A 27,543-nucleotide genomic window follows, 5' to 3' on the forward strand; every position below is an offset into this window, starting at 1 on the left:
GTTTTTTGGAGCTACCACCACCTCCAAATAAGACAACAATAAAAAAAAATCCTGAGAATATTTGCCATCTGGAAGTCAGGAAAAAAGAAAAGTTTAACATCCACAACATGTCCACCTCGCATTACAAGGTTTCTAATATTTTGCGGGCAGGAGAATGACCTCACTGACAAACTGGTGCATGTTTATTTCTCTGTCTCGGAGGTCAGACCTGGACTGAAGAATACTATAGTATGTCATCAGGTATGGTTTATGATTGGCTTCTCTACTCTCCCAATCTCTGAGACAAACACAAGCTGCTGGCCCATAGCGCAGAGGAACTATGTATGGGTGGCAGTTTGAGAATATCTGAAAGAAGAAAAGGCTTTCTACTAACAGATAAATATTATACACAAATTGTGTCTATCACTTCAAGTACAGAAAAAAAGTATGGTCATCCTTGCTCAAAGGATTCTTTGTGTTACAAAAACCATGCTCTATGCATCTCTGTGACAGTGACAGCTAGATTTAGCAGAATTTTAGTATTCCTGGTGATTAATAAAGTTGATTACAGGGTCTAGCTAATAAAAATATTTAATTATAATTGTGTATCTATTATTTTTTTTACAGTTTTCTGGCTAACCAACTCTTATTGGGTTTTCACAGTACTTTATTATTCAGGTAAAATCTACAAAAATATAAAATATTGATGGAGAGCCTAGTACAATCTTTATTCCACTTAACATCACTCCATGCAATGTGGATTTAGTATGCTTTAAAATACACTACAACAAACTAAACCTATGTGGTAAAAGTATAACATTGTTCCAGGTCCCCCAAAATATCTTAGTCACAGCTTCTTACCTTTGATGGAGGCTTTGGCAATGAAGCTGAAGGTTTTGGAAGCCTAAGGAGTAAAAAATAAGAATTATAGTCATGGTTTTTCATAGACAAGCAAACAGAAAGGCTAGGTCAACTTAAGATTCAGTATGCCCTACTTTCTTCTGACAGCTTCACTTCCATATATTGTACAATTATCTCAGTGTAAAGAGAAAAATTTAACTAAATGAATAAATCTTCATTTCACTACTTAATATCTTGTATTGGAATTGTGTGAACTAAAAAATAAAATTAGAACTCTTGTTGAAGTTCAATTGCTTTTCTTTAGACTCTATAAATCTGTGTTTTGGCATTGTAGTATTTTTTCTCCATATATAATGAATCTAGCATATTTTTAAAAGTTAAAATTACCTAAGGTGGAACCCAAAAACCCCCAGAACTGTCTTTTGGACAGTGAGTACCTTATAGTACAGGCTTTCCCCACAGGTGAGTGTTCTAGGAACCCATCTGAATCAGTGTATCAGCTGGTGTTGTTGTGAGAGGCTGCATTCGGCTTTAGTAAATTTTTTTGAAGACTCAATCAGCGCATTTGCCCATTTCATGATGGATGATTTACAGGCACACCTACCCACACTGTGCTGAGCACTCAGCAGTTTTTGACCAAAAATGGCATAACCCACATGTCCACCCTCCCTATTCACACAGTCTTGCTTTGAGCAACTTTTCCCCCAGGATGGAAAAACATCTTCAAAGGGAAATGTTTTGCTGATGTGGAAGAAGTGAAACAAAAATATGGCAGAAGCACTAAAAGTTATCAAAATTGACAAGTTCAAAAACTGTTTTGAGCAGTGAGAAAAAAAACGATTTGATAGGCTTACTGCATCAAATGGAGCGTCCTTTCAAAGTGACTGAAGTTTACACAAGTAAGAATAGATATACAATTTCCATAAATAAATTCTAGTTTTGGGAGGTCCCTCCTCAGATTATCCCTCCTTGTATTAACCATTGACAAAAAACACACAAAATGTACCTTTCTTCCATTAGAGAGAACTTTAATTGACTTATCTTTCACCCCAAATCTTTGACCAAAACCAAAACCAGTTTCTGCTAATTATTTTTTAAAAGACCTAGGCAATTGGCTAAAAACAACATTATCTATTAAAAAGTAATTTTACCTTCATGTATCAGAGAAAAAAGTTCTAAGGATGAGGGAAAACTATTAAATCATCACTGATATAAATTCTGAACAATTACTAAAATTGGAAAAAACATTTTTTCAGCCTAAGGTAAAATCTTCATATCATATCAAAAATCTTTATGAAGGAAGGAACACAAATCAAGTCATTCTTAAACCCTTCTGCCCTGAAAGACACAGTATTTTTTCCTTTTTTGAATTCCAAGTTCTGGATGCAATAACAGTACTTAGTGAACATCTAATGACAGAGAATATGCTACAGAACTTCTAAAAATATTCTACACACCATCCATTCTTTCTTTCCCACCTTCATTCATTTACATTACAATGATCAGAAAGAACTGAATTTGTTAAGTCTAACTGGGGATAAAATTTTAACATAGTTTACTGTCTACAACCATACCAACCCATAATTCTAATCCTAACACAAGTTCCTGCAATCACTATCCACTAAATCAATTCATTTCAATCAATGAATGCCCATTAAAAATCACCTCCAAACTACAGAGTCTATGACATAACTAAAAAATCTCTTATCAGAAACAGTGATATGATAAGCCATAAAGAAACCTTATTGGTAGAACACCAAGAATTAAAAAGGTACTTCTTAATTATGTCTGAAGATGAACGGTACTTACTTTAAATATTTAGATAAGTCATCATTTAATTCTTTAGGGATATAATCAGATATCAGACCATGGGCATAACAAATATAGTCCTCTGGAAAAAAAAAACAGATTAAAGAGTGGAAGTAAAAACAATAATAATTGTGATAGATTTAAAGTCAACCAAAGTTCGAATTATGGCTCTATCTTGCCTTGAAAATTCAAGCTTCTCATCCATTTGCTCATTTATAAAATGGGGATGCTAATATTACCAAAGTAGCAAAGTGATATGATGCATGACAATATAAGACTATCAAAGATATGATCATATAAGTATAACACAGTAGATGCCCACTAAATGATAGTTAAAACCAAAATTCAGGATTGTTTTCTTAGTTGAGGCCCTTGAATACAAATAAAGTTAAAAAATCAGCTATAACCATCTGAGATAGTCACATCTGTTGAAAAAGACTAATTGTTTCTAGGTCTGTTTCAAAACAGAATAAATCTAATCATCAAATAGTAATGAGTATGTTCATTTAGGAGAAATAATGCCTATTAAGTTCCTGCTGTATAAAAGTCCTGAACATTATAGATACTTTCAAAGTAATAAAATACTTTAAAATGTAAAAAAAACTAAACTCAGCAGAGTGTATAATCATTAATTGAAAAGCATCTGGCCCTGGCTGGTGTATCTCAGTGAACTGAACACAGGCCTGTGAACCAAATGGTTGCCGGTTTGATTCTCAGTCAGGGCATGTGCCTAGGTTGTGGGCCAGGTTCCCAGTAGGATGCACATGAGAGGCAACCACCACATTGATGTTTCTCTCCCTCTCTTTCTCCTTCCCTTTCCCTCTGGCTAAAAATAAATAAATAAATAAATAAATAAAATAAGAAGATCCGGATCTTTAGTACTGAGTATTGATTAAATAGTTATATAAGACAATAAAATCTATTTTAAAGCCCTGTTCCTTTTTTTTTTTTTTTTTAATATTTTATTTATTTATTTATTTTTAGAGAGGGAAGGCGGGGGGGGGGGGAGAGAGAGAGAGAGAGAGAGAAACATCAATGTGCGGTTGCTGGGGGTTATGGCCTGCAACCCAGCAATGTACCCTGGCTGGAGCCCTGTTCCTTAATTCAGCATTTTATATAGATACTAGGAGATAATCAAATTTAATCATAAGATGGAATAATCACATGAGAATATAAACGATCAATACATAGAGAATATTCTCATATTGATATATGGACTCTGTATATATTGATATATGAGAATATATATCAATAGTAATGATCCCAGGTTTGTTGCTGGGATATTTATTTGCTTCTTTTTTTTTTTTTTCATTCCCTTCTACCTTCAAGTTAAAATAACAATTTAACTCAGTGTGTTCTTTAAAGACTTATTTTTGCCCTGGCTGAGTGGCTCATTGGTTAGAGAGCCCTACCATGCACTAGGAGGTTTCGGGTTCCATTTCCGGTCAGGACACATGTGTAAGTTGCAGGTTCGAGCCCCAACTGGGGCCATATGGGAGGGCCAACCCAATCCATGTCTCTCTCTCTTTGTCTATATCTAAAATCAATAAACATATCTCAGGTGAGGATGTAAAAGAAGGAAAGAAGGAAGGGAGGGAGGGAGGTAGAGACAGAGAGAGGGAGGGAGGGAGAGAGGGAGGAAGGGGAAAGAAAGGAAGGGAAGAAAGGAAAAAGATTGGTTGCCTCCTATAGGAGCCCCAACTGGAGATTGAACCTGCAACCTAGGTATGTGCCCTGACCAGGATGGAAACCACAACCCTTTGGTGTAGGGAAGACACTCCAATCAACTGAGCCATCTGGCTAGGGCTGCGTCAGTATTTGTTAGAAAGTGTTTGCTTCCTGGACCACCTGATCTTTTTAAGAAGTCTTCAGTAAGAGATTTTCACTGCCAACGTTGAAATGGAAGGGATCACTGAATTCTTTTCAAAATGTGCTCATGGTTCTCTGGGCTAGAAATTATTCAATGAGTCATAAATAGACAAAACAAATTTAAGAATGCCAATGTATTATTTGTTTCTTGTGGTACCATATGAAGCTAGTATCTAAAAAAGGAACTAAAATAAAGAGTATAAAGCTACTTTGTTGCTAGAACACTAAATGAAAATATATCCAAACCCAGACCCTTATATTTTGAAACTGAAAACACTGGACTAGGAGCAGAAGACCCGGTCTACTAGCCAGGATGAGTCACCTTGGATAAGTCATCAACTTCTCTGAGACAAAGAGGTTTTTTATTTTTTAAAATGACATCAGTTTAAATAACCTCTAATATCCCTTCTCCTATTAAAAACAAACAAACAAACAAACAAACTACAGTTTTATATATCTATCCATTCATCCATCAATTTATCTGATTCAATTCCCTCTCTTCTTTTGTTAAAACCAACCAAAGACCCTGACAGCTGGTAAACTCAGTATGGCAAGGGCATTGTCCACCACTCCCAGAACGGCTGGAGTCATCTGTCATCTGTCAGTGCTGTGTTCAGACAAAGGTATGTTTCTGCAAATCAAAAACTGCCTCAATTACCATCAATCACAAACAGGGCACTGTTCCTAATTTTTGTTTATTTTTATGACTAAAGCCAGATGTTTCAGAATTGTACACCTAGAACAGGGAAACACTGAACTGAAGCTTAAAATCAGAACAATTTCTGTCCTTCCATTTCAGAATGTTAATGGCATTATATAGCTGTTTTTACTCAACATATGCATAAAAATAAGAGCATGCTGAGGCAAGAGTGTACCTTAGTAATATAAAATAAAAAATTGCCAATTAAATCAATTTTTATCTAAAGTTGAAGTATTGAGACTTATAGTTGGACATATACTTCTTGAGAGAAAGATGAAAACAGATGCAGCTCACTGGACACTGTGCTACACAAACAGTATAACAAGAAGCTTGACTGTGGGCTTAAGAGTCAAATTGGCTCCCTGGTAGCTTAGTTTTACCCTTTACTAGTAGTGAGACTTTGAACACAGCCTCAAGAATCTCACTGTAAAATGAGACTTACTGGGGTCAGGTGAGATAATGTGTGTAAACTGATAATTTAGTAAAAGGCTTGGCATACAATATACCCTCAATGAATGAAAACCAGAGTTGTTAGGGTTGTTATTATTAGTGTAAATAAGTATTTGTTCAGTGAATGATTTAAGCATCCATTAGTGATAGAAGTGACCAATGGTAGAAATATTATTTGGTTCAGAAAAAAATGCCCCTGGCTGGTGTAGCTCAGTGGATTGAGTGAGGGCTGTGAACCAAAGGGTCGCCAGTTCGATCCCCAGTCAGGGCACATGCTTGGGTTGCAGGCCAGGTTCCCAGTGCAGGCCATGTGAGGGGCAACCACGCATGATGTTTCTCTCCCTTTCTCCCACCCTTCCCCTTTTTCTACAAATAAATAAATAAAGTTAAAAAAAGAAAATATTTTAAAAAATGCCACAAAACAAGAAGACAATGGCAAGAACGAGAAGCTTCTGAGACATTAAGATTTTGAAATCACAAGATAGGCATTTATTCATAGGCAACATATTCCAGATGAATATTATTTCTTATGAAATTATTTACTTACGCCCTGGCTGGCGTAGCTCAGTGGATTGAGCTCGGGCTGTGAACCAAAGTGTCGCAGGTTCGATTCCCAGTCAGGGTACATGCCTGGGTTGCAGGCCATGACCCGCAGCAACCGCACATTGATGTTTCTCTCTCTCTCTCTCTCTCTCTCTCTCTCTCTCTCTCTCTCTCTCTCTCTCTCTCTCTCTCTCTCTCTCTCTCCCCCCTTCCCTTCCCTCTCTAAAAATAAATAAATAAAATCTAAAAAAAAAAAAAACCCAGAAAAGAAATTATTTACTTACCTTCCTTGTCACTGGAAATCTGGTGATTGGAGAAAAATGCATTTGACTGTACCCGAGCACCAACATTGATGTTATTGGTTTTTAATGCTGCCATAGTCTGATTAACCTATGAAATAACCAAAGGGAAATACTAGGGTTTTTAAATTAGCTCCAGATAGCCCTCAATTCATTTAAGATCCAGGAAGAATTATTTCTTCAGCAGATATCAGAAGATGAGAAATGACTGCATATTTGGACCAAGCCTAAGCAGCAGCTATAGCATTTTGGGATGATTTCAACACATAGACTTCTTAAGAGTTACACAATATGAGAGTAGTGACTCTGGAATTGGGCTGCTTGGATTTACTCTGTGACAATGGGCTAATTACTTAGCTTCTCGTTGAAATGGGGATAAAAATGCTACCTACCTTAGAGGATTGTTATGAAGATTAAATGAGTTAATACACAAGGTGGGAGAAAAGAAGGTTTACAGTTGTTCATATGGAAAATGTTACAATAATTAATAAATGATAATATAAGAATAAACTCTGTATTTTGCATATTCACAACTGTAAACCTACTTTTTCTCCACCCTATATTTAAGGCCCTTAGAACAGAACCTGGCATAAAGTTTATATGAAATTATTTTCTAAACAAAACACTGCAAATTCCCCCAATCCTAGAAATTTAAGAAAAGAAACTCAATAAATGTAAAGGTCAATTTGCCATTCATGTCATTACCATTTACTAAGGGCAAACACTAAAAGTCAAGATTCTGTTCAGTACTTACACTCATTCTTCACCTACAAAGACTAATACTAAGGTGAATGAAAAGAGAAACATAGGGGCACTTTTAAGATCTTTTCACTACTTTTAGAGTAGAAGTCTGATACTACAAGGTTCATTCGCATGTTCCAAGGCTCTTAATGTGCCCGGTAACATGTGACATACAAACAGGTTTTTCATATAATTAAGATAGAAGAGAATCCTAGGGGTCAATACTGTAACTACTGGTATCACTGGTTTGCAAAAACTTAGTCAGCTATTATAGATCTCCTCTGGTGAGATTCTTTTTTTAAAAAAAAATTTTATTTATTTATTTAGAGAGAGGGAAAGGGAGGGAGAAAGAGAGGAAGAGAAACATCAGTGTGTGGTTGCCTCTCACACGGCTCCCACTGGGGACCTGGCCTGCAAACCAGGCATATGCCCTGACGGGGAATTGAACCAGCGACCCTTTGGTTCACAGCCCGAGCTCAATCCACTGAGCTACATCAGCCAGGGCTGAGATTCTTAATCAATGTGAAAATATACTATATCCTTAGACCAATGGCTTTCTAAGTACTTTTTGTGTTGTTCTTTTTTTAGCCACAGTCCAGAGTAAGAAATATACAGCAAGTCAATACAGAAACATATATAAAAATGTTTCATAGAGCCATACTTAATACTTGCTCTTACTCTGTTAAATTTTAATACACCCTATCCTACCCTAGCCATCATATGCTATTCTATCCCATTAAAAGAAAAATACTGGTTGCAACTTACTAAATCAATCTGAAAACACTGCCAGACCTTATATACAGTCTACTTCTTAGGATCACTAAGGCACAGGGTGTGCCTGGAAGATGACCCTTCTTCAGCATCCAGACACAGAGTGGGACACACTTCCTCTAAGCCTGAATCCAGTCTACCTCAGCCCTTGCCTGGCTGTGTGGGAACAACATCCACCTCTGAGACACCTGCAGGACCAGACACAGTAAATGCACATCAAGCCTGGTATTTTTCTAGCTTAGAGAATGCAGATCTTCACCAACAAAGAGCAAGAACTTCCTTCATTCAGTGGTGAAAATCATGTGGAAATGAAAGGTCATTGCAGGTCAAAAAGAAACAAAGAAAAAACAAAAAAGAAATTGTCTAGTAAATTCCAGAGACAAATGAGTTAGGGATGATGAAAAGTAAAAGATTTCTTTTCATACTGAATATCTTTATATAGTTTTCCTCTCTTAGTTGGAAATATAAGAATCTTTGGATTAAGACTTACCACATTCTTTACAATTTTAAAAAGGATCATTGCAATTTTTTGCCATAGGTACTAGAGAGGTACCATACCTTCTTTCCCAGCCACTTTAATGTCTTCTCTCTGCTATACTTGTAATATTTCTTTTTGTCTATTTCTGGATTAAATTGAGAAAATGAAAAAATTTGAACACAGTAAGTTAAACAAAAAATAAAACTCATAAGATTATATCATATGGAAGATTTTTAAATATTTTATATTTCACATATTTTACATTCAAAATATTTTATATTGAAAAACTCAATGTGCAAACCTGAGAGTACACTTGAGACATTAAAAAATTCCACAACAGATTTTGGGTACCTCATGTTTTATCTAACCATTAAACGAGTGGAATTAAAGCAAATCATCAGATTATACAAACAAATCTATAGAAAAGGCAATCTTTTAAGTAGAAAACTAACAAGTGAAGAAAACTTCACTTTTCTACATAATTTAAGAACACTTCAATGTTTTCAATGGAAAACTACTTTTCTAAAGTAAAAATGAAAATTCCAGAAAAGAAAACAAATTAAATGTAAATGCCTAGGAACTTCACTCCATACCATAATATATATATTTAACTACTCAGCACTGACATAATGGGATTAATGGAGAAAAATGATAGGCATTTATACATAAGCAGCATACTCCAGACAAAAACCATTTCTGATGGAATTATTTACTTACCTTCCTTGTCACTGGAAATCTTTCACCGTATTACAGTATAACCATTGCTATTTCAAGGAAATTTAAATTTATGATATGCTCAACCTACCTTACAAATTATACTTCCTGTCTTCACAATCCACCTACTATGTCAACGAACCACTCTTTCCTTGGTAACACTTCATTCACAGCGTTTCTTGGTCTCTATATTATAGGAGACCATTCTGAGTGGCATGGGTCCAGCTCTCAAAAGGCTCTTGGCATAAAACCATTTTTGTCTACAACATGCTTTTTCAGAGTAACTCCCGGCCCCATCTTTCCCACTTTCCTTGAAAACTCTGAACCTAAGAGCTACCAGGTCCTGAGCACAACAGGGCAATTAACTTGCTGCTTAAACTCACTGCAGCTTGGAGAAACAGCAGGGGGCCTGTCTTTCAAGCTAAGCTAATTATTAAAGAATGTCCTGACTGTCAAGCCCTTATCAAGGCACCCCCATCTACAGGAGTTAATCCTCAAGGACTAGGTTCTCAAATAATTTGGCAAACAGATGTCACTCATGCTCCCTTTGGAAAATTCAAATATGTTCATATTTCTATTGATACCTACTCTGATGTTCTACATGCATCTGCTTTAACATAAGAATCTGCTAAAAATATACAAGCCCATTGGCTTGAGGCCTTTAGACATTAAGGATGGCCTCAGCAAATTAAAACTGATGATGGCCCTGGATACCTTGCCCATTCTACTCATGTCTTCCTTCAGTGTTGGAATATCCAACATAAAACAGAAATACCTTACAATACAACAGATCTGGCAATTGTAGAACAGGCTCATCATACTTTTAAAAATCTTAAAACAAAAAAGGGAAGTCATGAGTCCTTCCCCGCCAAATTTGATTATGTTAACCATGTTTACATATAATTTTCTAAATTGTGGTGAATCACTCTACTCCAATTAAGGAACATTTTCAGAAGAGCAAGCCAAAGTCATCTTATCCTCAGGTTTTATATAGAGATTTGCTGGGAGGTGGCTCTTGGCAAGGCCCTGTAGATCTCTAAACATGGGGAAGAGGGTATGCATGTGTTTCCATCCCTACAGGTCCTATCTGGCTGCCAGCCAAAAGAATAAAGCCTTATCATGAGCAGGACAGATGCAAAGCTCTGCTACCTGGAGCCGAGAATCGATCAACTGACAGACCAGATGCCCCAGCTGACCCTGAACAACCTAAAGGAAAACAGACACCCACACCGTCACTTATGGGCCTGGGTCCACCAATGGAGAAAGATGGAGCCTGCCCCAATGACAGGGGCTGAGGCTCAAGTGCCTCCTGCAGAGGGCAACAACCCCCCAGGGCTCCATAATGTTCCCTTTAGGTGTGTCCCCACTACATGGGAGACACCAAGGCTCTTAATGCTTGAGCAAAGGCCTTACCAAACAAAAAGTGTTCCAGACCCTCCATAATAATCTTACAATGTATGAACCCTAAAAACTGGTTCAATGGACTGAAGTTATGAGTTTGGGTCCTAAAAGGCTTTGGGTGCCCTTGTCTTAATCCTTATTTGTGCTTTATGATGTTATATGGAGGTTGTTTTCTTGAGACTGCATTTGGGAAGAGCAAATAGTAGGTTTCATAAGTTTAACAGCTACAATTGCATTCGAAAACAAAAAAGGAGGAGATTAAATGCTGGGAACTGCCCTGCCTGATTTCAGAAGCTATAACCCCCCATGGCTAAGGCTGAGTGAGAGACCTTGGGACTATAAGCCACTGAGGAGACAAAGCTTATCTCCCTGGCAGGAGTGCCACCTCTGCTCCTTTTACTTGACCCTGCCTGGCCCCCAATGCTTGATTGGTTAGCCAATGAGGGGTAAGATTACTTAAGGGAGAGACCACCTAAGACAGGCATGATCACGGGAAGGCCCTCCGGGGAGGATTTGCGGGGGCTACAGAAAAAGGGGGTGATAGACCCTCACCCCTCAGTTTTGACATAGCCTGAGCCCTCATTCTGTCTGAGAAGTCTCCTAATCTCTTGACTGACTTACTTCTCCTGCTTGACCTAAGCCTGAAACAATGCCGGAGTGGGTGTGGCCCTGTGTGGAAAGGGTAGGTTCCCCAGGGCTGATCGGCCTAAGACAGAAAGCATAAAATCCTATGAAACCTACTTTGCTAATACCCTCAATTTAAATGATAAGGGTCCAAGCCTGAAATGAGTTTCTTTCCCCAAAGTTTTATGGCCCTTTAGCTATCTGACCCTGACTCAAAATAGGCCCTCAGAGTTCTTTGAATGTTGTCTATTTGATCATTACTGCCTGACAATGACTGATAGGCTTACTCTGAGAATGTGGGTTTTTGGAACCACTGGTTGCTTACTGATTATAATAATGCTGTGTGTACTTTGATGTATTTGCAAATTACTTTCCCAGACTGTGTGAGAGACCAACAAGTAGCAAGCTTTGTGGGATCTATAGCAGTCCTAACTAAAAACAAGGGGGAAAATATAGGAAACCGTTTGGCGTGGGGTAGGCCCAGCTCCCACTCAGAGATGCACAGGACCCACACCCACAGATAGGTTCTCTCATGGGGAATCAGGCCTGCATTGTACCTAGACTGCTATGAGACTTGCTTTTGCTAAAATTCCCTCTGCCTGAATTGAGGTAGTAAACATTTACTGCATATCTTTAAATTAACTTCCTAAAACCCATGCTAAACCTTCCAAGGATGAGTGTAACCAGTTCAACCACTTTTCCCTTTGCATTTGCAAATATTCTTCTTCTGTGATGTGATTAGCAGCATCCTCTCCTTTGTTTTCTGTAAAAGGTAACCACCTAAAGTGAACCTGTGCATAGTAAATGAGGACCTTCATGTAATGTGCCCAGAAAAGAAATAAAGGCCGGTCATGGCAAAGGCCGAGGCTTTTTCTCCTCTTGAGAGGAAAGCCATGCTGTATTTTTTCCTCCACAGGACTCAGTAGTCCATGTGAATTTTTCTTGCCTCATCCACAATGTGGCGGACCCCATGAGGCGGGGTCCACATCACTATATGATCACTGGAGGTGGCACTTTCACTCCCAGCTTCCTGTCTCCACACAGGAATTATCCTGTCACCAGTGGAAATCCTAAGGGCAGGGGCAAATGCTCACATGTGACTGTGGGAGTCATCTGAGATTATATAGAATGGCATTTTCTCTTTCTCTCTTCTGTAATCGTAGCGGGAAATGGAAACCCCTTATTCAGGGATTGCTTTTCTGTAGTCTGTTAAATTGTTGAGTTCACTAAATGGTTTGCATGGGAGAGAGGCTGGCAGGTCTCTGGCCTTGGTCCCTGTACATTTCCTTCTCATTTCAGCCAATGGCCGTCAACACTGTGGGCAATAGAAGGCAGGATGGAGTGATGGCTGGACCTATGCACCTCTCTCCTCAGGATCTGCCACTAAGTAAAAAAAAGAGGCACTGTTGCAAATGACATCCTATGAGAAGTTTGAGAATTGGACTTTTGCACCTTGGAAAGTGCAAAATCTGCTCTCTCTAGGACTGCCTTGGCAAACAGCCTGGGCAGAACCAGGTAGAGGAAACTAGACATGAATTCCCTATCAACAATGTCCCACTCCATGTATAGTTGGGGAATTCTAAGAGCATACAGCAATCACTAAAAAAATATGCACTGTTCAATGGATTTTTAGAAGTGCTGTTCACTGAATGGGCAAAGGACCTGAATAGACAATTCTCCAAGGAGGACATACAGATGGTCCAAAGACATACAAAAAGATACTCAACATCACTAGCCATCAGAGAGATGCAAATTAAAACCACAATGAGACACCACCTCACACTTGTCAGAATTGCTATCATTAATAAATCAACAAAAAACAGGTGCTGGTGAGGATGTAGAGAAAAGAGAACCCTAGTGTACTGTTGGTGGAATGTAGACTGGTACAGCTATTGTGGAACAGTATGGAATTTCTTCAAAAAAAAAATAAAAATCAAACTGCCTTTTGACCCAGCGAATACACCGCTGGGAATATACCCTAAGAATTCCGAATCACCATTTCAAAAGAACTTATGCATCTCTGTGTTCATAGCAGCATTATTTATGATAGTCAAGTGCTGGAAACAGCCTAAGTGCCTACCAGTAGGTGAGTGGATCAAAAAACTGTGGTACATTAGATAGCAAAATACTATATACCAGAAAGAAAGGAAGGTACTCCTACCTTTTGAGACAGTATGGGTGGAACTAGAGAATACATTAGGTGAAACAAGCCAGTCAGTGAAAGAAATATTATATGATCTCAGTTATAAGAAGAATCTAACAGACAAAATAAACTAACAAGCAAAATAGGACCAGTGGCATAGAAACATGGAGCAGACTGACAGTGGTCAGAGGACAAGGGGGAGGGAGATAACAGTGGAAAGAAGGGAAAGGAATTAGTCAAAGAACATGTATGAATGCCCCATGGACATGGACAAAGTTGTGGGGATTGAATGTGGGAGCAGGGGGTGGGCTGAGCGGAAGAGGGCAAAGGTGGAAAAATTAGGACAACTACAACAGAATTACCATAAAAAATAAAACAAAGTTAAGTGTTGTTCACTGCCTAAGACAATCCCCAAAGAAGCTCACTGCTCAGGTCTCTCCTAAAAATACTACCTTGACTACTTACTTCCTTGTGTCTCTACCTGTAAATTCCCTTAAAGAACATTCTACAGTCTGCCAGTTTCCTTCTTCTCTCCCACTCCCTGAGTGCCTTGCAATCTACTCCTTTCCCTCTCAAAAATACTCTTTAAGAAGAGACATGGCTCTGAACCATACTTCCTTGGTTCCTATATGCACAGCGCACAGTATCACCTTGGGAAGTCACTATTAAATGGCACAATTCATACAAACCAGATAGCACACAACACTTGGCTCATAACAAATACTTAATATTAGTTAAGAAAAAATGAGAACTGACATGTTCATGAAAATAGCAATGGAAACTAATACAACTCCAGGCTTGTGCTACATTCTTTTTAATGAATCAAGTTTTTTTTGGAAAATATATTTTATTGATTATATTATTACACCCGTCCCATTTTCTTCTCCTATATATTCTCCTCCGCCCTGCACTTCCCCTCCCACCGACATTCCTCCCCCTTAGTTCATATCCATGGGTTGTGCTTGTAAGTTCACTGGCTTCTCCATTTCCTGTACTATGCTTAACCTCCCACTGTCTATTTTGTAACTAACATTTATGTTTTTTATTACCTGTTCCTTTCCCTCGTTACATGAACATATTGTTTATGAGTCAATGTTTCATTATTTACTTTCCAATCTTTACATCTTTTATATTTTTCTCGCCTTATTGAAACTGTTAGGACTTCCACTTCAAAACTGAAGAGAAGTGGTGAGAGCAGACATTCTTACCTTGTACCCAGTCTTAGAGGAAAAGTGTGTTGTCTTTTACAATGAAATATGATGTTAGCTTCATAGATGACCCTTCCAGACTGAGGAAGCTACCTTCTATTTCTAAGTTGCTAAGAATTGATATTATGACTGAATTTTGTCAAATGTTTTTTTCCCCTGCATCTACTGAGACAATCATACAGTTTTTCTTTTACAGTGAGTAAATATGGTGAGTTATATTGATTTTTCTAATGTTTAACCAATTTTTCCTTACTGTGATAAACCCTATTTTTTTGTATTCAAACAAAATTATAGACATTTAGATGTAGATATAAATACATAAAACAGACACAATACAAGCAAACATTGCTGATGCTTACTCCCAGGTACCTGGTACCAGGTAGAACTCTGACCCCGTCCCATGTTTCCCACATAGACCATGACTCTGCATACTCTGGGGTAGGGAATCTCATTTGGCAGGTAAAGAGCTCCTGGTCTCAGAGGTCAATGCCTGCTACCATTTGTCTCCATCATCTCTCACCAGAGCAGAATGTAGATGTTTAGGCTTTAATGACAGTAAGTTTCCCAGCAGTGGAGGGAGGGAGGGATGCAGCATTGCCTGAGCATGGTTATAATGCTATTATTCTTTTTATATATTTTATTTGTTAATATTTTATTTTTTTTCTGTCTATTATCATAAGGAATATTGGCCTAATTTTCTCTGTAATAATTTTAATTTTGGTATGGGGTAATTCTGGCTTCATAAAATTAAATAGTTGGAAAATATTCCTGCTTCATCTAATTTCTGAAAGAGTTTAAGTATCTTATTTTTTTGTGAGCACTATTTCTTCCTCAAAGTATGGTAAAATTCACAATGAAACCAGCTGGGCATGGAGTATTTTTTCTAGTAAGTTTTTAAAGTAAAATGTATTGTAAATGAAACATTTCCTGGACAAGATGATCATTAAGAAATATCAAGCTTGAATATCCCATAATGCTACATAGGAACCAAGTGCATAAACTACTGCTTTACTTTAAAATCTACAAATTTTTATAAGCAAAGAGATTTAAAATACTCATGAAGGCTACAGACTACCCGTAATTATGAAAAATACTAAAACATGTTCATCCATGTCCTAAATTTAATATTTGTGAGTTAGTGAGTTAGATAATATGCACACATGTTGGAAAGTTTTCTTTCTCCAATGTGTATGGTGCCAATAAAACTTGTTTCAAATATCTGGAAAGACTGGGTTTACAAAACAGAGATGGAATAAAAGTGAGTCCACAATTAAATACTACGTTCAATAAGTGAATAATCTGTTCACAAACTTGCATTTCCCTGATGGACTGTTGAACAAACAGCCTAGAGCACATTTTCAGATCTAATTTCTCAATATTTTCCACAACTGAGAAACTCCTATGATCTCTTTTTTTCCCTTGTCTCCTGGGAATAGAAACTTGGCAAATATATTAAGGGCATTTCAATCAGGTAAGTTTTCCTGGCTCTTCCTGTTAATCACACTGGACAGCATAATGCAGTTTTTGCTTGCAATATGAAACAGAGTGTTACACTCAAGGTGAAGTTCATAACCCTTTATTAGTCCCTTCTTCTGTCATCTCTCTACTGAATGACCTTCTTGGGCAAGAAATGTGCTGAGTCCCACAGCTATCAAAGACACATACATTATTTCCTTCACTACTAAAGCCAGCAGTGCTAACTAAGGTCACCACCATCATCATTCAGGATACAAACAACCATGGCTGTGTTTATTTGGCAGGGAGAAGGCAAGGGGGGAAGGTTTTCATAAACCTAGCAGGCTTAACCATATTTTTAATGTCACAGACTTTTCAGACGACATCTGGAGTATAATATCTAAATATCTGACTGGGGAATTAGAGAGTATATGTGAGGTTTTGCTCTATCTGCATAGTTCCTGTGGAGCGCATGGAAGTTAAAAACATAGCAGCTTTCTGCTATTTTTAAAGCTGTTCCTGTGGCGCAGTTTTACCTTTGTTCCCTGTCATTGATATTACCTGACCACTCTTTAGCCATCTTCTTGGTTTCTTATTTAAAAATCCTAGCAATAAAATACAAAGAGTGGAACCAAACACTAAATTATAAATGGACAATAATACCAAATTAAATAAGCAGCCAGCACCCAACGCAATCACTAAAACAGGTTAATACAGTGCCTTGAAAACAGAAAAACTCACTCCAGGATGAGAAAAATTGCCTTTTCCTTAAGCTGTCGAAGTTCTCTCTGTCTCCTTTCCTACCCTTCTCTTTCTGCCTCACAAAGGGAAATTAATAAGAGGTAATACAAGATTCATTTTTTTTAATGCTCACCCAAGGACATGCTTATTAGTTTTAGAGAGAGGGGAAGGAAGGGGGACAGAGAGAAACATCGATGTAAGAAACACTGATCAGTTGCCTCTCGCACATGCTTTGACCAGAGACAGAACCCACAACCTAGGTATATGCCCTGAATGGAAATTGAACCCGTGAAATTTTCTGATTATAGAGACACAAAGCCAGGGAAAGATTTTTAAAAAGTTTCTATTTTTACATGTCACAACATGTGTTACACAGTTTTAAGAAGGAAGGGAAAGAACTGCTGCCAGACAGACAGACAGAGTTCATATATGATTCAACCACTTTAAGTTCTTTGATGTTAACTTACTTATACTCTTTGAGTCTGTTTCCTCATTTGTAAAAATGCAGGTTATAATAACAATAAAAAGGAATTCAACTGCCAGGATTCAACAATATATGTAAAACAATAGGTATACAGCTGGTATAGAATAATTTCTTAAAATATGGAAGATATTTTTATTATCTGATTATCCTCACTCTATTTAAAGCACTTAAATATATATTAATAAATGGACCATCAAAGAAATGTGTATTGGTCACCACTGTGTACCTAGTACTTAAACATCAGCAAAGAATTAAAAATGTCTAATTTGGCAGTCTTAACAATACTTAGATTTATTGAGCATTTACTATATGCCCAGCATTCTCTAGGCATCCATTTACTTGTATTATTTCATTTAATGCCTGAAGCATCTCTTTGTAGTAGATACTAGATACTATTAACTGCAACACTTAAATAATGTTCAAATGTTGGCCATTCAAAAATCTCAACACCATGAAGCTAAGAGAATGAAAGTTTTATTTTATGAGTTTGAAGAACTTTGTAGAATACTAATTATAATGTGTAACAGAATATAGGGCATACTCTCAACCCTTCAAACTCTTTATCCGACAAGGATGCTAAAAAGCTTGATTTGTTCAAAACCATATAGCACATACACTTTTCATTTTCCTGGCAGACCATTAGATCCTGAGATCAGATTACCAGATTGTCCTTAAAGAAATTCTTTTCCCAAAAGATATGAAGCAAATATGACAAATTATTAATTTTTTATTATTGAAGTTGGTGGTACAAATAATATTTGTAGGGTTTTCTTCAGTTTTTCTGTACCTTTATATTTTTAGTTTAAACATTGTTTTATCTGCTTATGTACTTTCATTTTAAAGCAGATACATTATCAATTTTTCTATATACCAAGTTTCTAAAAACTCTAGGCTTCAAATTTTTTCTTTTATTGTCATTCAAATACAGTTGTCTCCATTTCACCCCCATTATTTTCCCCCACCCCAGCCATCCCCACCTCCCACCCTTGACCTTAACCCCCTTTGGCTTTGTCCATGTGTCTTTTATAAATGCTCCTGACAACCCTTTCCCCTTGTCCTTCCATTATCCCATCCCACCTCCCATCTGGTTGCTGTCAGTTTATTCTTAATTTTAATGTCTCTGGCTATATTTTGCTTGCTCGTTTGTTTTTTTGATTAGGTTGGGACTTCAACAAAATAAAAAGCTTCTGCACTGCTAAAGAAAACATCTTTCTTTTTCAATGATTGAATGGCAAAGCCAAAGTAATTTATATTAAATTTCACATAGTAAAATATGTATGCAATTCTCTAGAAGTTTTGGCAGTTTTCTTCATAATTAAATTCTTCCCCTAATGAACTATTGTCTGTAAATCTTAAAATAATGGAAAATTTAAACACAGTATCAAAGCAAGAAAGACATATCTTGTACACCTCATTCTCAAATCGGCCTCTTTATCAAAATACACACAAGCAATTCCACATTATTCACTTCACCCCTTGAACCAAAACTCAAATATGTACAATATTTTCCTTTATGTCATTTCTATATACAAGGACAGCATGAAGCTCCAAGGGAAATGCACAGGATTTTGAAATGTACAACTAGTTACATAGAGCCAAACAAGGTAAGTATAGTGTATGTATTCTAGTATAGAACTTCAGAAGCTAAGCAATGTTGAGAAGTCCAAAAGATTAGGACAGGAATTCAGACGATTCAATAAGAGGTCAGGGATTTGGTGTGGAGAAGAAATGAGAGAGGGGAAAGCTCTTACTTTGAAACAGTTGCTGTAAGCTAAAAAATGCCAATGCATCAATACCCTTTCTGAATCTGGGTCCCTGGGTTTGTGTTTAATTGTTCTTGTATAGTTAATGTAAGAATTTTGAAAATAAGAGTTAATTGCATTTTTAAATGTGTTAACGATATAATTAAAATGAATTATAATTATTCTTCATTACTTTAGCTTTCAGAAATGGTTATGAAGTACTCACTCATTTGTCACCAGAAAAACGATTACTTACTCCTGCCAAACTCAGCATCAGGGAATGTCTTTAATGGACTGCTTTGATAAAACCTTGGTACCACATACCCCTCAGATACAAAATGGAGTAGTAAGTCTGGCCAAGTGTAAATGCAATAGACCCCTCAAAGGTAAAATGCAATCAATGAGGTTCTCCCCTTTCCCACTGTAAGCTTACATTTCTTAGAATCGCCACTTGCTTGGTCCCAGAATTGTCCTGGTTGGCCAAACTGTGTGTGTAACCCTGAATAAACACAACCTATCAGCCTATTGTTTTGGTTCCAGCACTGTTTCCATTTTAACCTTGAAACTACTTGGATGATTTTAGACACTGATGCTAAGTTTGTTTAGAGCTTCTAACTGATCAAAATACAATCACACACACTGTCTCACTTCCTTCTCTCAAAATTCAAATGAATACCTAAACTCCATCTCTTTGTTATTACTCCAGCCTGCTCCTCCCACCCATGTTTCCTGTCTCCAGGTTGCTACCACTACAAATCCTATTGCTCAAGGCACAAACCCAGAAGTCATCCTTGACTCCTCCTTCTCCTTCATTACCATCCAATCACTAAATGAGATTAGTTCTACCTCTAAATTGCTATTACTTTCTAGTTCCATCTCCTAAGGCCAGGCTACCATCATCTCCTGCTCAGACCACTGCAACAGCCTCTGGGAATCTGGCCTCAGTTTCTCCAACATACTCTACACCATCGCTTATCTTTGCTCAAATCTAAGTGAGGTCCAGACAAATATAAAGCCCTTCACCATTTGAACCCTTGCCCAAGATTCTTGCCCTGTTTCCTCCTTACGTACCTAAATCCATCCCAGGTATCCTATATTCGGGCCACACTGAACCCTTGGAATTTCTTAAATGTAACAAACTCTTCCATACACCCATGCCTCTGTGATGCTGCTACTCTGATATCTGCTTTAGAACTGGACTCAGAGCAAAACAATACTGACTGACTCACACTTCCACTCAACCTAGGCCAGGTTATAAACCTGTCCTGTGCATCCCCAGAAAACCCTAAGTTCATTTCTATTAGTCCCTATTGTTTGTTTGCCCTACTTGTCATTTGCTCCTATCAGACTCAAAGTTAAGTGACAGAAAGGATAATGGCTTATTTATATAAGCATTGCTAAAGCCTAGTACCAGTGCTCAAAATATGCTTCTTAGTAAACATTCAGTAAGTGCTTCTTGAAACAATGAAGGTATAGGTTTTATGTAATCTTACAAATGAGAAATCTAAGGCAGAAAGCAGTTAAAGTAATGGATTAATTCAAAGAAGAAGTGAAACTAAAGCCTTGTGAACTATCGCCCTGTAGGAGATAGACCGCCACATTTCACTGCTTGTAATGTCAAAAACTGAGCATCTCAAAGCAACAGAGGGCTAGAATTGACAAGTGGAAACAAAATCTGAATGACAGTTTCCCCTATGACCCATGTAGAATAAGCATGACATTTAGTGGCCTTTAAGCAGCTGCATTCCAAGACAGATGCTCCGCCTTTCCAGTAGCCATCAGCCTCATTTCAAATACTGTATACTACCTTTTTCCTCTGTCACATGTTGAAGTAACTTCTCAAGTTCAGGAAGTTTCAGCAACAAGATGCAATTCGGAAACATGTCATCCACCACAACTTGATCTAGAGGCTGAAACTTTCCCTGAAAAAACACTTCAGTCAGTCAGAAAGCAAGCATACCAGTCAACAAACTGACATATTTAAAAATAAAAAAAAAGATACATTACCTCATAGCTGCACTTTTTAATTAAGTTCTAAGCCACCTGTTCCACCCTAAACTGGGATAAGCTCCAGAACTGACTCTCAGCTCCCTTGAAAGGATTCCAACCTCAGGACTACAGATATGGGATGAAAAAAGGCAGTAAAATTCTGGGAAAGCACTGGAAGTTACAGAAACTTTCAAAGATGGCTGAGAATGCCTGGGGCTGATCCATCCCATTTAATTTGAAAAAGAACCAGCTGAGGTCAGGAGTCCTGACCATCACCCAGGGATAAGCCTAATCAAGCCCACTGTGTACATCTCCTCTCCTCTCCTCAATCTCCCAGGGTTCAAACACCACAAGAAAAAAATTCCAAAAATTAATCAACTCCTGTTGGAGATAACAATGCTTCCAAATTTAAACTATAATAAAATAAAAGATAGTTACAGGGATAAGGACAATGAAGCTGCAGATACATTAAATCATGCTGAGCTAGATAAATGTACATGCCTCGTGGCCAAGGAGCCAGAAGTACAGAACACAGAAATTCAGAACATTCTTTTTTCTCAGTTAGGTTTATTTTTTCTTAACTTTACTAGTGGTGCGGAAATAACTGAATTTGCAAAGGTGTATGGTTTTGCCCATGTCCCACTTCTAGCTTACTATACTTTCCTGTTAGTGACAATTCCATTTGAAGACAGAAAACTTGTATCTGATCAGTTTTCTTTCTGCAAATACAGCTTTCTTTGTTCTAAGGGTGAAATATTATCATTCATTCAGTAGCATGTGTGACAGCTTGCCACACTGTCTGTTAGGTTAACAAGTGGCAAGAAATGCCTCAATGAAAATGTTCTCCTTTTCCTTCACACAGTAAAACTAATTCACAGATTTCTCAAGTCTTATTATTTTAGATTTCTACCTTAATGTATATTCTACCATGATCCACCAAATTTTAAATATTTAACTACTTTAAAACAATATTCCACATATATAAATATTTATAAAATGAACTACAACACAATCATAGTAATATAATTTCATAATTCATATTTCATTCTTGTTTTCTTCACCATATACACATAAAAAGGAAATGTAATAAGCAACTTGTTTTGAATCTAGTTAATAACAGTTGGGATAGCTATAAAAGAAAATTATTTCTTCTTATGTTACAATGTATAATTAAATAAACTTCTACTTAAAAAGACTACATCAACATTTAAAAGCTATGCATGAATATACTTTCTAACTAAATAGAAAAAGATAATGTCTAAAATGTAGGAAAGGAAATATATAAACATCTCATTGGTTACTTCGAAGGGCATTTTTAATATCTGAGAAGAGAAAGATGGTTTACAATGAAAGAAAACTACCATCTTGATTTCTGCTTCATTCTGCATCTGTCAACATGAATGAGCTATAGTATCCCCAGAGATTCCCAGAAAGTCAGACTGAGGGTTAATTCACCAGTTATTGTCTTAATGCAAAACAGGGAAACACTTCCAAAATAGGGCAGTGGAGGCTTTAAATGTTCATCAGTGCTGGTTGGTGGCTTTCTCTCTGTTAATGTACGCTGGAAAACAAATGGGAGCCAACTGAAGTTTCCAACCTTGTGGCTGAATACTGCCAGCCCTTCCTGGTGGTGACTAGAACCAATTGGTATGCTCTAATTATATTGTCTACCAAGGTAGCTTATAGATAATGGGAAACATGATTAAACTAAGGAATAAAACTTCACTTATCCATACAAAAGGACAGAGACTATAGAAAAGGAAGAAAAAAAAAAGAAGCTAAGCTGCATCAGGAGAAAGCATGACTTAAAAGTTTTAAGTCACTTTTATTACTTTCAGGATTTATAGCAAACTCAATTAATATTCCCACAAAATAGAAGTTTTGGCAATTTGGTGTAAGGAGTAAATAAAATGAGACAAGCTAGCATTTAATTATGTAAGTATTAGAGTGCAAAATAACAGATTCTTCCAAGCAGTTTAAATAACACTTATTCCTTAAATTTGTCCAAAGGTTTTTAAACTGTGGTTTGTAAATCCCTGGGGGTCCTCAATACCCTTGGTAGGGCCCACAGGCTCAAATCTATTTTCATAATAATGTTAAGATGTTATTTGTGTTTCTACCTTGTTGACATTTGTACTAACAATTCCAAAGCAAAGGTCGGTGGAACAACTGGCTCATCAGCATCCATTGGTAAGGATGGTGCAACAAACTGTCCTGGTAGTCACTGAATTCTTCACCACCATGCACAGTTAAAAAAACTGGCCCATTTTATAGGAGATAATTCTGTGTGGTGTGGGCCCAGCTCCCACTTGGAGATGCACAGGACCCACGCCCACAGATACGTTCCCCTGTGGGGATTCAGGCCTGCATTGTAGAGACTTGCTTCTTGCTAAAACTCCCTCACCCTGAATTAAGGCAGCAAATGTTTACTGCATATCTTTAAAGTAACTTCCTAAAATCCATGCTAAACCTTCCAAGGATGAGTGTAACCAGTTCAACCACTCTTCCCTTTGCATTTGCAAATATCCTTCTTCTGTGATGTGATTAGTGGCATCCTCTCCTTTGTTTTCTGTAAAAGGTAATCACCTAAAGCAAACCCCTGCATAGTAAATGAGGACCATCGTGTAATGTGCCCAGAAAAGCAATAAAAGCTTGTCAAGGCAAGGGTCAAGGTGCTCTCTTCTTGAGAGAGTGGCCGTGCCATCCCTTTTCCTCCACAGGACTCGGTAGTCCGTGTGATTTTTGTCTCATACCTCACCCACAATGTCATGGACCCCACGAGCTGGGGTCTTTGTCACCATTTCATTTATGAATATGCTTGACCAAAATTAGCAGCAATTATTTTTATTTACATCTTGACTCTTGAATGAGTCTTTTAAATACTCTATGTGATAATAGTGTTGCTAAAGTGCTTCTGCCCCCTGTGAAGGTGCAGGATTCTCTCAAGGAAAACATTTATGTTGAGTTATAAGCTGAACTAGCTACTGTTTTAATAGATGCCATTTTTACCTAAAAAACAAGCAAACAAAAAAAAAACAAAAAACAAAAAACAAAAACACCACTGTGAACTTCAGTGATTCAGATGTGGATATGTGGCAGAACATAAATGAAGTGAACCTACGAGGGAAAGACTGACAGTACTTGTAGCCAATAATAAAATTTTAACTTTCAAGCAAAAATTAAAATTGTAGAAAATTTATATATGCCATTATGACAGCTTCTGAATACTTAAAGAGTTTTCTGATTACAGATATCAGCAAAGGTCAGTGTGGTATGTATGTAATGAGATGTGTCAACATTTAGAAAATCAGCATAATTTAGTGAAACAACACTTTCCAAAGGTGTACATGGGTAAAAGATCCGCTCTCAGTATGAGACAGAACAATAGAGTTTAATGTAGCAGAGCATGGAGAGTTCATTAACAGGGCTTCATAGTCCACACTGCAACTGAATTTTAAGAAACTATGCCTTGCTGATTTTTGGAATACTGTCAAAGAATCATATCCACAATTGTCTGATACTATTCCTCCCTTTTCTGACTATGTATCTGTGTAAGGCTGCATATTCTTCATGTATTTCCACCAAAACAATATATGGAAACAGACTGAATGCAGAAGCAGATATGAGAAGCCAGTTGTCACTATTAAGCCACACATCAAAGACACCTGAAAAAATGTAAAACAATGCCACATTCATCACTGAATTTTATTGTTTCACTGAAAATGTGTTATTTATGTTAGTATGTACTGTGCTTGTCATTTTTATTTTAAAATAAATTAGTAAAATTATTTTCTAAATTTCTCAGTTTTAATTTCTAATGTAGTAAATATTGATAGATAAAGCCCACAGGAACAAAAAGGTCTTTGGGGTCCTTAATAATTTTTGGAGTGTAAAGGTATCCTGAGACCAAAATTTTCAGAACCTCTGGCTGAAATTATTACTATTAATAAAATCTGTCTTTATCTTACAAAGGAAAATTTTATCAAGCTGGAGTTTCATTAAGTCTCAACTTGAGGCTCCTCATTAATGAGCTTTTTACTAGATGTGCCCCAGTTTACTTATTTTACAGTCTCTCTCAAATAAGAAAAACATTATCTTCTTTCTTCTCTTAAAACGTGAGATCAATTTCTTAAAATTTGTATTATATTTCAAAACAAATGAGTACTTACTGATAAAATTTTTCATTGCAAGGCTGTGTCAAACAAGTAAGGCACATAGACAGCATAGAGGGTTAAGTAATTTTCAGACATCACAAGTCAAAACAGTGCAAGATTCAGGTGTTGTTCTCAGTTCTCACTAATCTATATCAGGACATCTGACACACATGTTATATACCAACCAATTTAAATTTGAATTGTGGGAATCTATATCTGGATCATTGAAAGACAAGAGAGGAGATCTAGCAAAAAAACAACATATCCTGGTTCCTCATTGTTATAATCCCAAACTAGGAAACTGACCCTTTTTAAAAACATTTTTTAAAATATGTTTATTGATTTGAGATAGAGGAAAGCATCAATGTGAGAGAGAAACATTTATTAGTTGCCTCCCATATCCACCCCAGCTGAAAATAAAACCTGCAACCTAAGTATATTCCCTGGCTGGAAACTGAACCTGTTAACTTTTTGGTGTATGGGGACGATGCTCCAACCGAGCCACACCAGCCAGGGTGGAAACTCACCTCTTTGTCAGCCTTTATAAGGTAGTGGAGGAGCAGAAATAGAGGATCTATGGGTGTGGCAAAGTGGAGAAGACCTCCTATAGATTAAAAAGAGAACAAAGGGAATTAATGTCTGAAAAGACAACTTAGTCATTTCATCTTAATCCCAATGTAGAAACAATTCATTGGGAACTGTATGTGAATTTTCAAATACAGAAGTTCTCCTTACACAGGCCCATGATTCTATGATTCTCTCAAAAGGTAGAATGTGGTCCATAAGATTTTATTCCAAAGAGCTTCAAATCCCTGTGTGTAGATAAGACTCAAGACACTGAAATTGATCTTTAACTTTTCCTTTCTCTTTCGAAATAATTTTTAACAGAGGTCTTCCCCATTGCTCCATAAAGGCAAGGACTAGGGGAAATATGGATAGAATATCAGCCATGCAAATACAGGAAACCTATATAAGCCTATCTATAAAGCTACAGTAAAATGCAATTTCCTGTGCTTTTGAGGACAAAGTTATTGGAAAGCAATAGCATTTTCTCTGTACATAGTTCCTTCTATGGTCTGTGGGTTCATTGATCTGACTTACTAATGACTCAAAGTTCAGAAAGTTGTTACTCACCCCAGACCCTACCCCATCCTCCTACCCCAAAGAAAAAGGCAAGAGGGTAAGATTCTAGTAACTGAACATAAGAAACTGGAAATTCTGCAGTAAGATTAATTGTGCTCTCCAGGCTAAAAGGAAAAAGGCAAATCAAACAAATTAGCCCAACTTCTCCCTGCTTTTCTTTCCTCTATCATACTTCCCTCCCAGTATCCTCTTTCAGACTTCCTCTTCTACAAAAATGAATCATAAGAGGAAATTCATCAAATGAAATAATACACAATTAATTTATCTCCATATTTATTATTTTTGTTTAAGGAAATATATTTACTTACTTTTATTCTCTAACAGACCAACCTACTTATACATCCAAGAAATTCTAACCCTAAATTATATACATGAATACATTTCACAGTAAGAAAAAAACTAAGGAATTTCATATTATGACATTACATTTTTTTCATCCTCATTGAAGGACATTTTTTTCATTGCTTTTAGAAAGAGAGGAAAGGAGAGAGGAAGGAAGAGAGAAACATCGATGTGAGAGAGAGAGAGGCCTTGATCAGCTGCCTTTAGTACATGCCTGGTCCGGGGATAGAACCCACACTCTATGTATTGCCCTGACCAGTAATCAAACCTGCAACCTTTCAGTTATGGGACAATGCTCCAACCAACTGAGCTACACACACCAGGATGACTTGTTTTTTTTAAAGCAGAAGAGAAGTTTATAAAAACAACTGTCAGGTTCTCTAAGTTTGTTTTATATAAGGCATCTATTACATTCAGAAATTAGGGATAGGTTTCTAGGTTTGAAAACAGTATCCTGGTGGTCATTCTTAAAAACAGTTCTTTAATTTTAAATTTTACAAAAGACAATAATGAAAACAGCAGGTACCTTTGCTATGAACCTAAAACTGCTCTACTTAAATTAAAAAAAAAAAAAAAAAAGCACGTAAGCACAGTCCATTCCAAGAGAAATTGTCAATATTTTCCAGCTCCATCTGGATATTATCATGCTTTTCAGCTACAAGTATATATGTTACATTAAAAGTTGGAACTCTTATGTACTGCCAAATGAATAAGCATGGTAGCAAGGGAATACCAGAGTATACCTAGACTACCACTGAACTTTAGCAACTAAACACTACTTTAATTCTTCTCATACACATATGTATATAAAATTTATCACGAGCATAAAACCCTTCTTCTGGAATGTCTTAGAAGAAAGGCAAAGTGATCTTCATACCTTAGGACGAAGTAGCCATATACACA

General features: G+C 37.0%; 1 protein-coding gene across 3 annotated transcripts in view; it reads right to left on the minus strand.

Moving 5' to 3' along the window:
- The window catches only part of RNASEH2B (ribonuclease H2 subunit B), an 87,320-nt gene that overhangs the window by 18,057 nt on the left and 41,720 nt on the right, over positions 1–27,543 (minus strand). For all 3 annotated transcript variants that reach the window (XM_045821365.1, XM_045821363.1, XM_045821364.1), the window contains exons 4-9: positions 25,683–25,759; positions 20,820–20,934; positions 8,581–8,645; positions 6,496–6,601; positions 2,650–2,731; positions 841–883 (exon numbers count right to left, since the gene is read on the minus strand). In XM_045821365.1, the coding sequence (XP_045677321.1) occupies positions 841–883; positions 2,650–2,731; positions 6,496–6,601; positions 8,581–8,645; positions 20,820–20,934; positions 25,683–25,759 (488 nt within the window). The remainder of the gene's footprint in view (positions 1–840; positions 884–2,649; positions 2,732–6,495; positions 6,602–8,580; positions 8,646–20,819; positions 20,935–25,682; positions 25,760–27,543) is intronic.

The sequence above is a fragment of the Phyllostomus hastatus genome, unplaced genomic scaffold (genome assembly GCF_019186645.2).
Source record: "Phyllostomus hastatus isolate PE091 unplaced genomic scaffold, TTU_PhHast_1.1 phas_scaffold_46, whole genome shotgun sequence".
In the NCBI taxonomy this organism is placed as follows: Eukaryota; Metazoa; Chordata; class Mammalia; order Chiroptera; family Phyllostomidae; genus Phyllostomus; species Phyllostomus hastatus.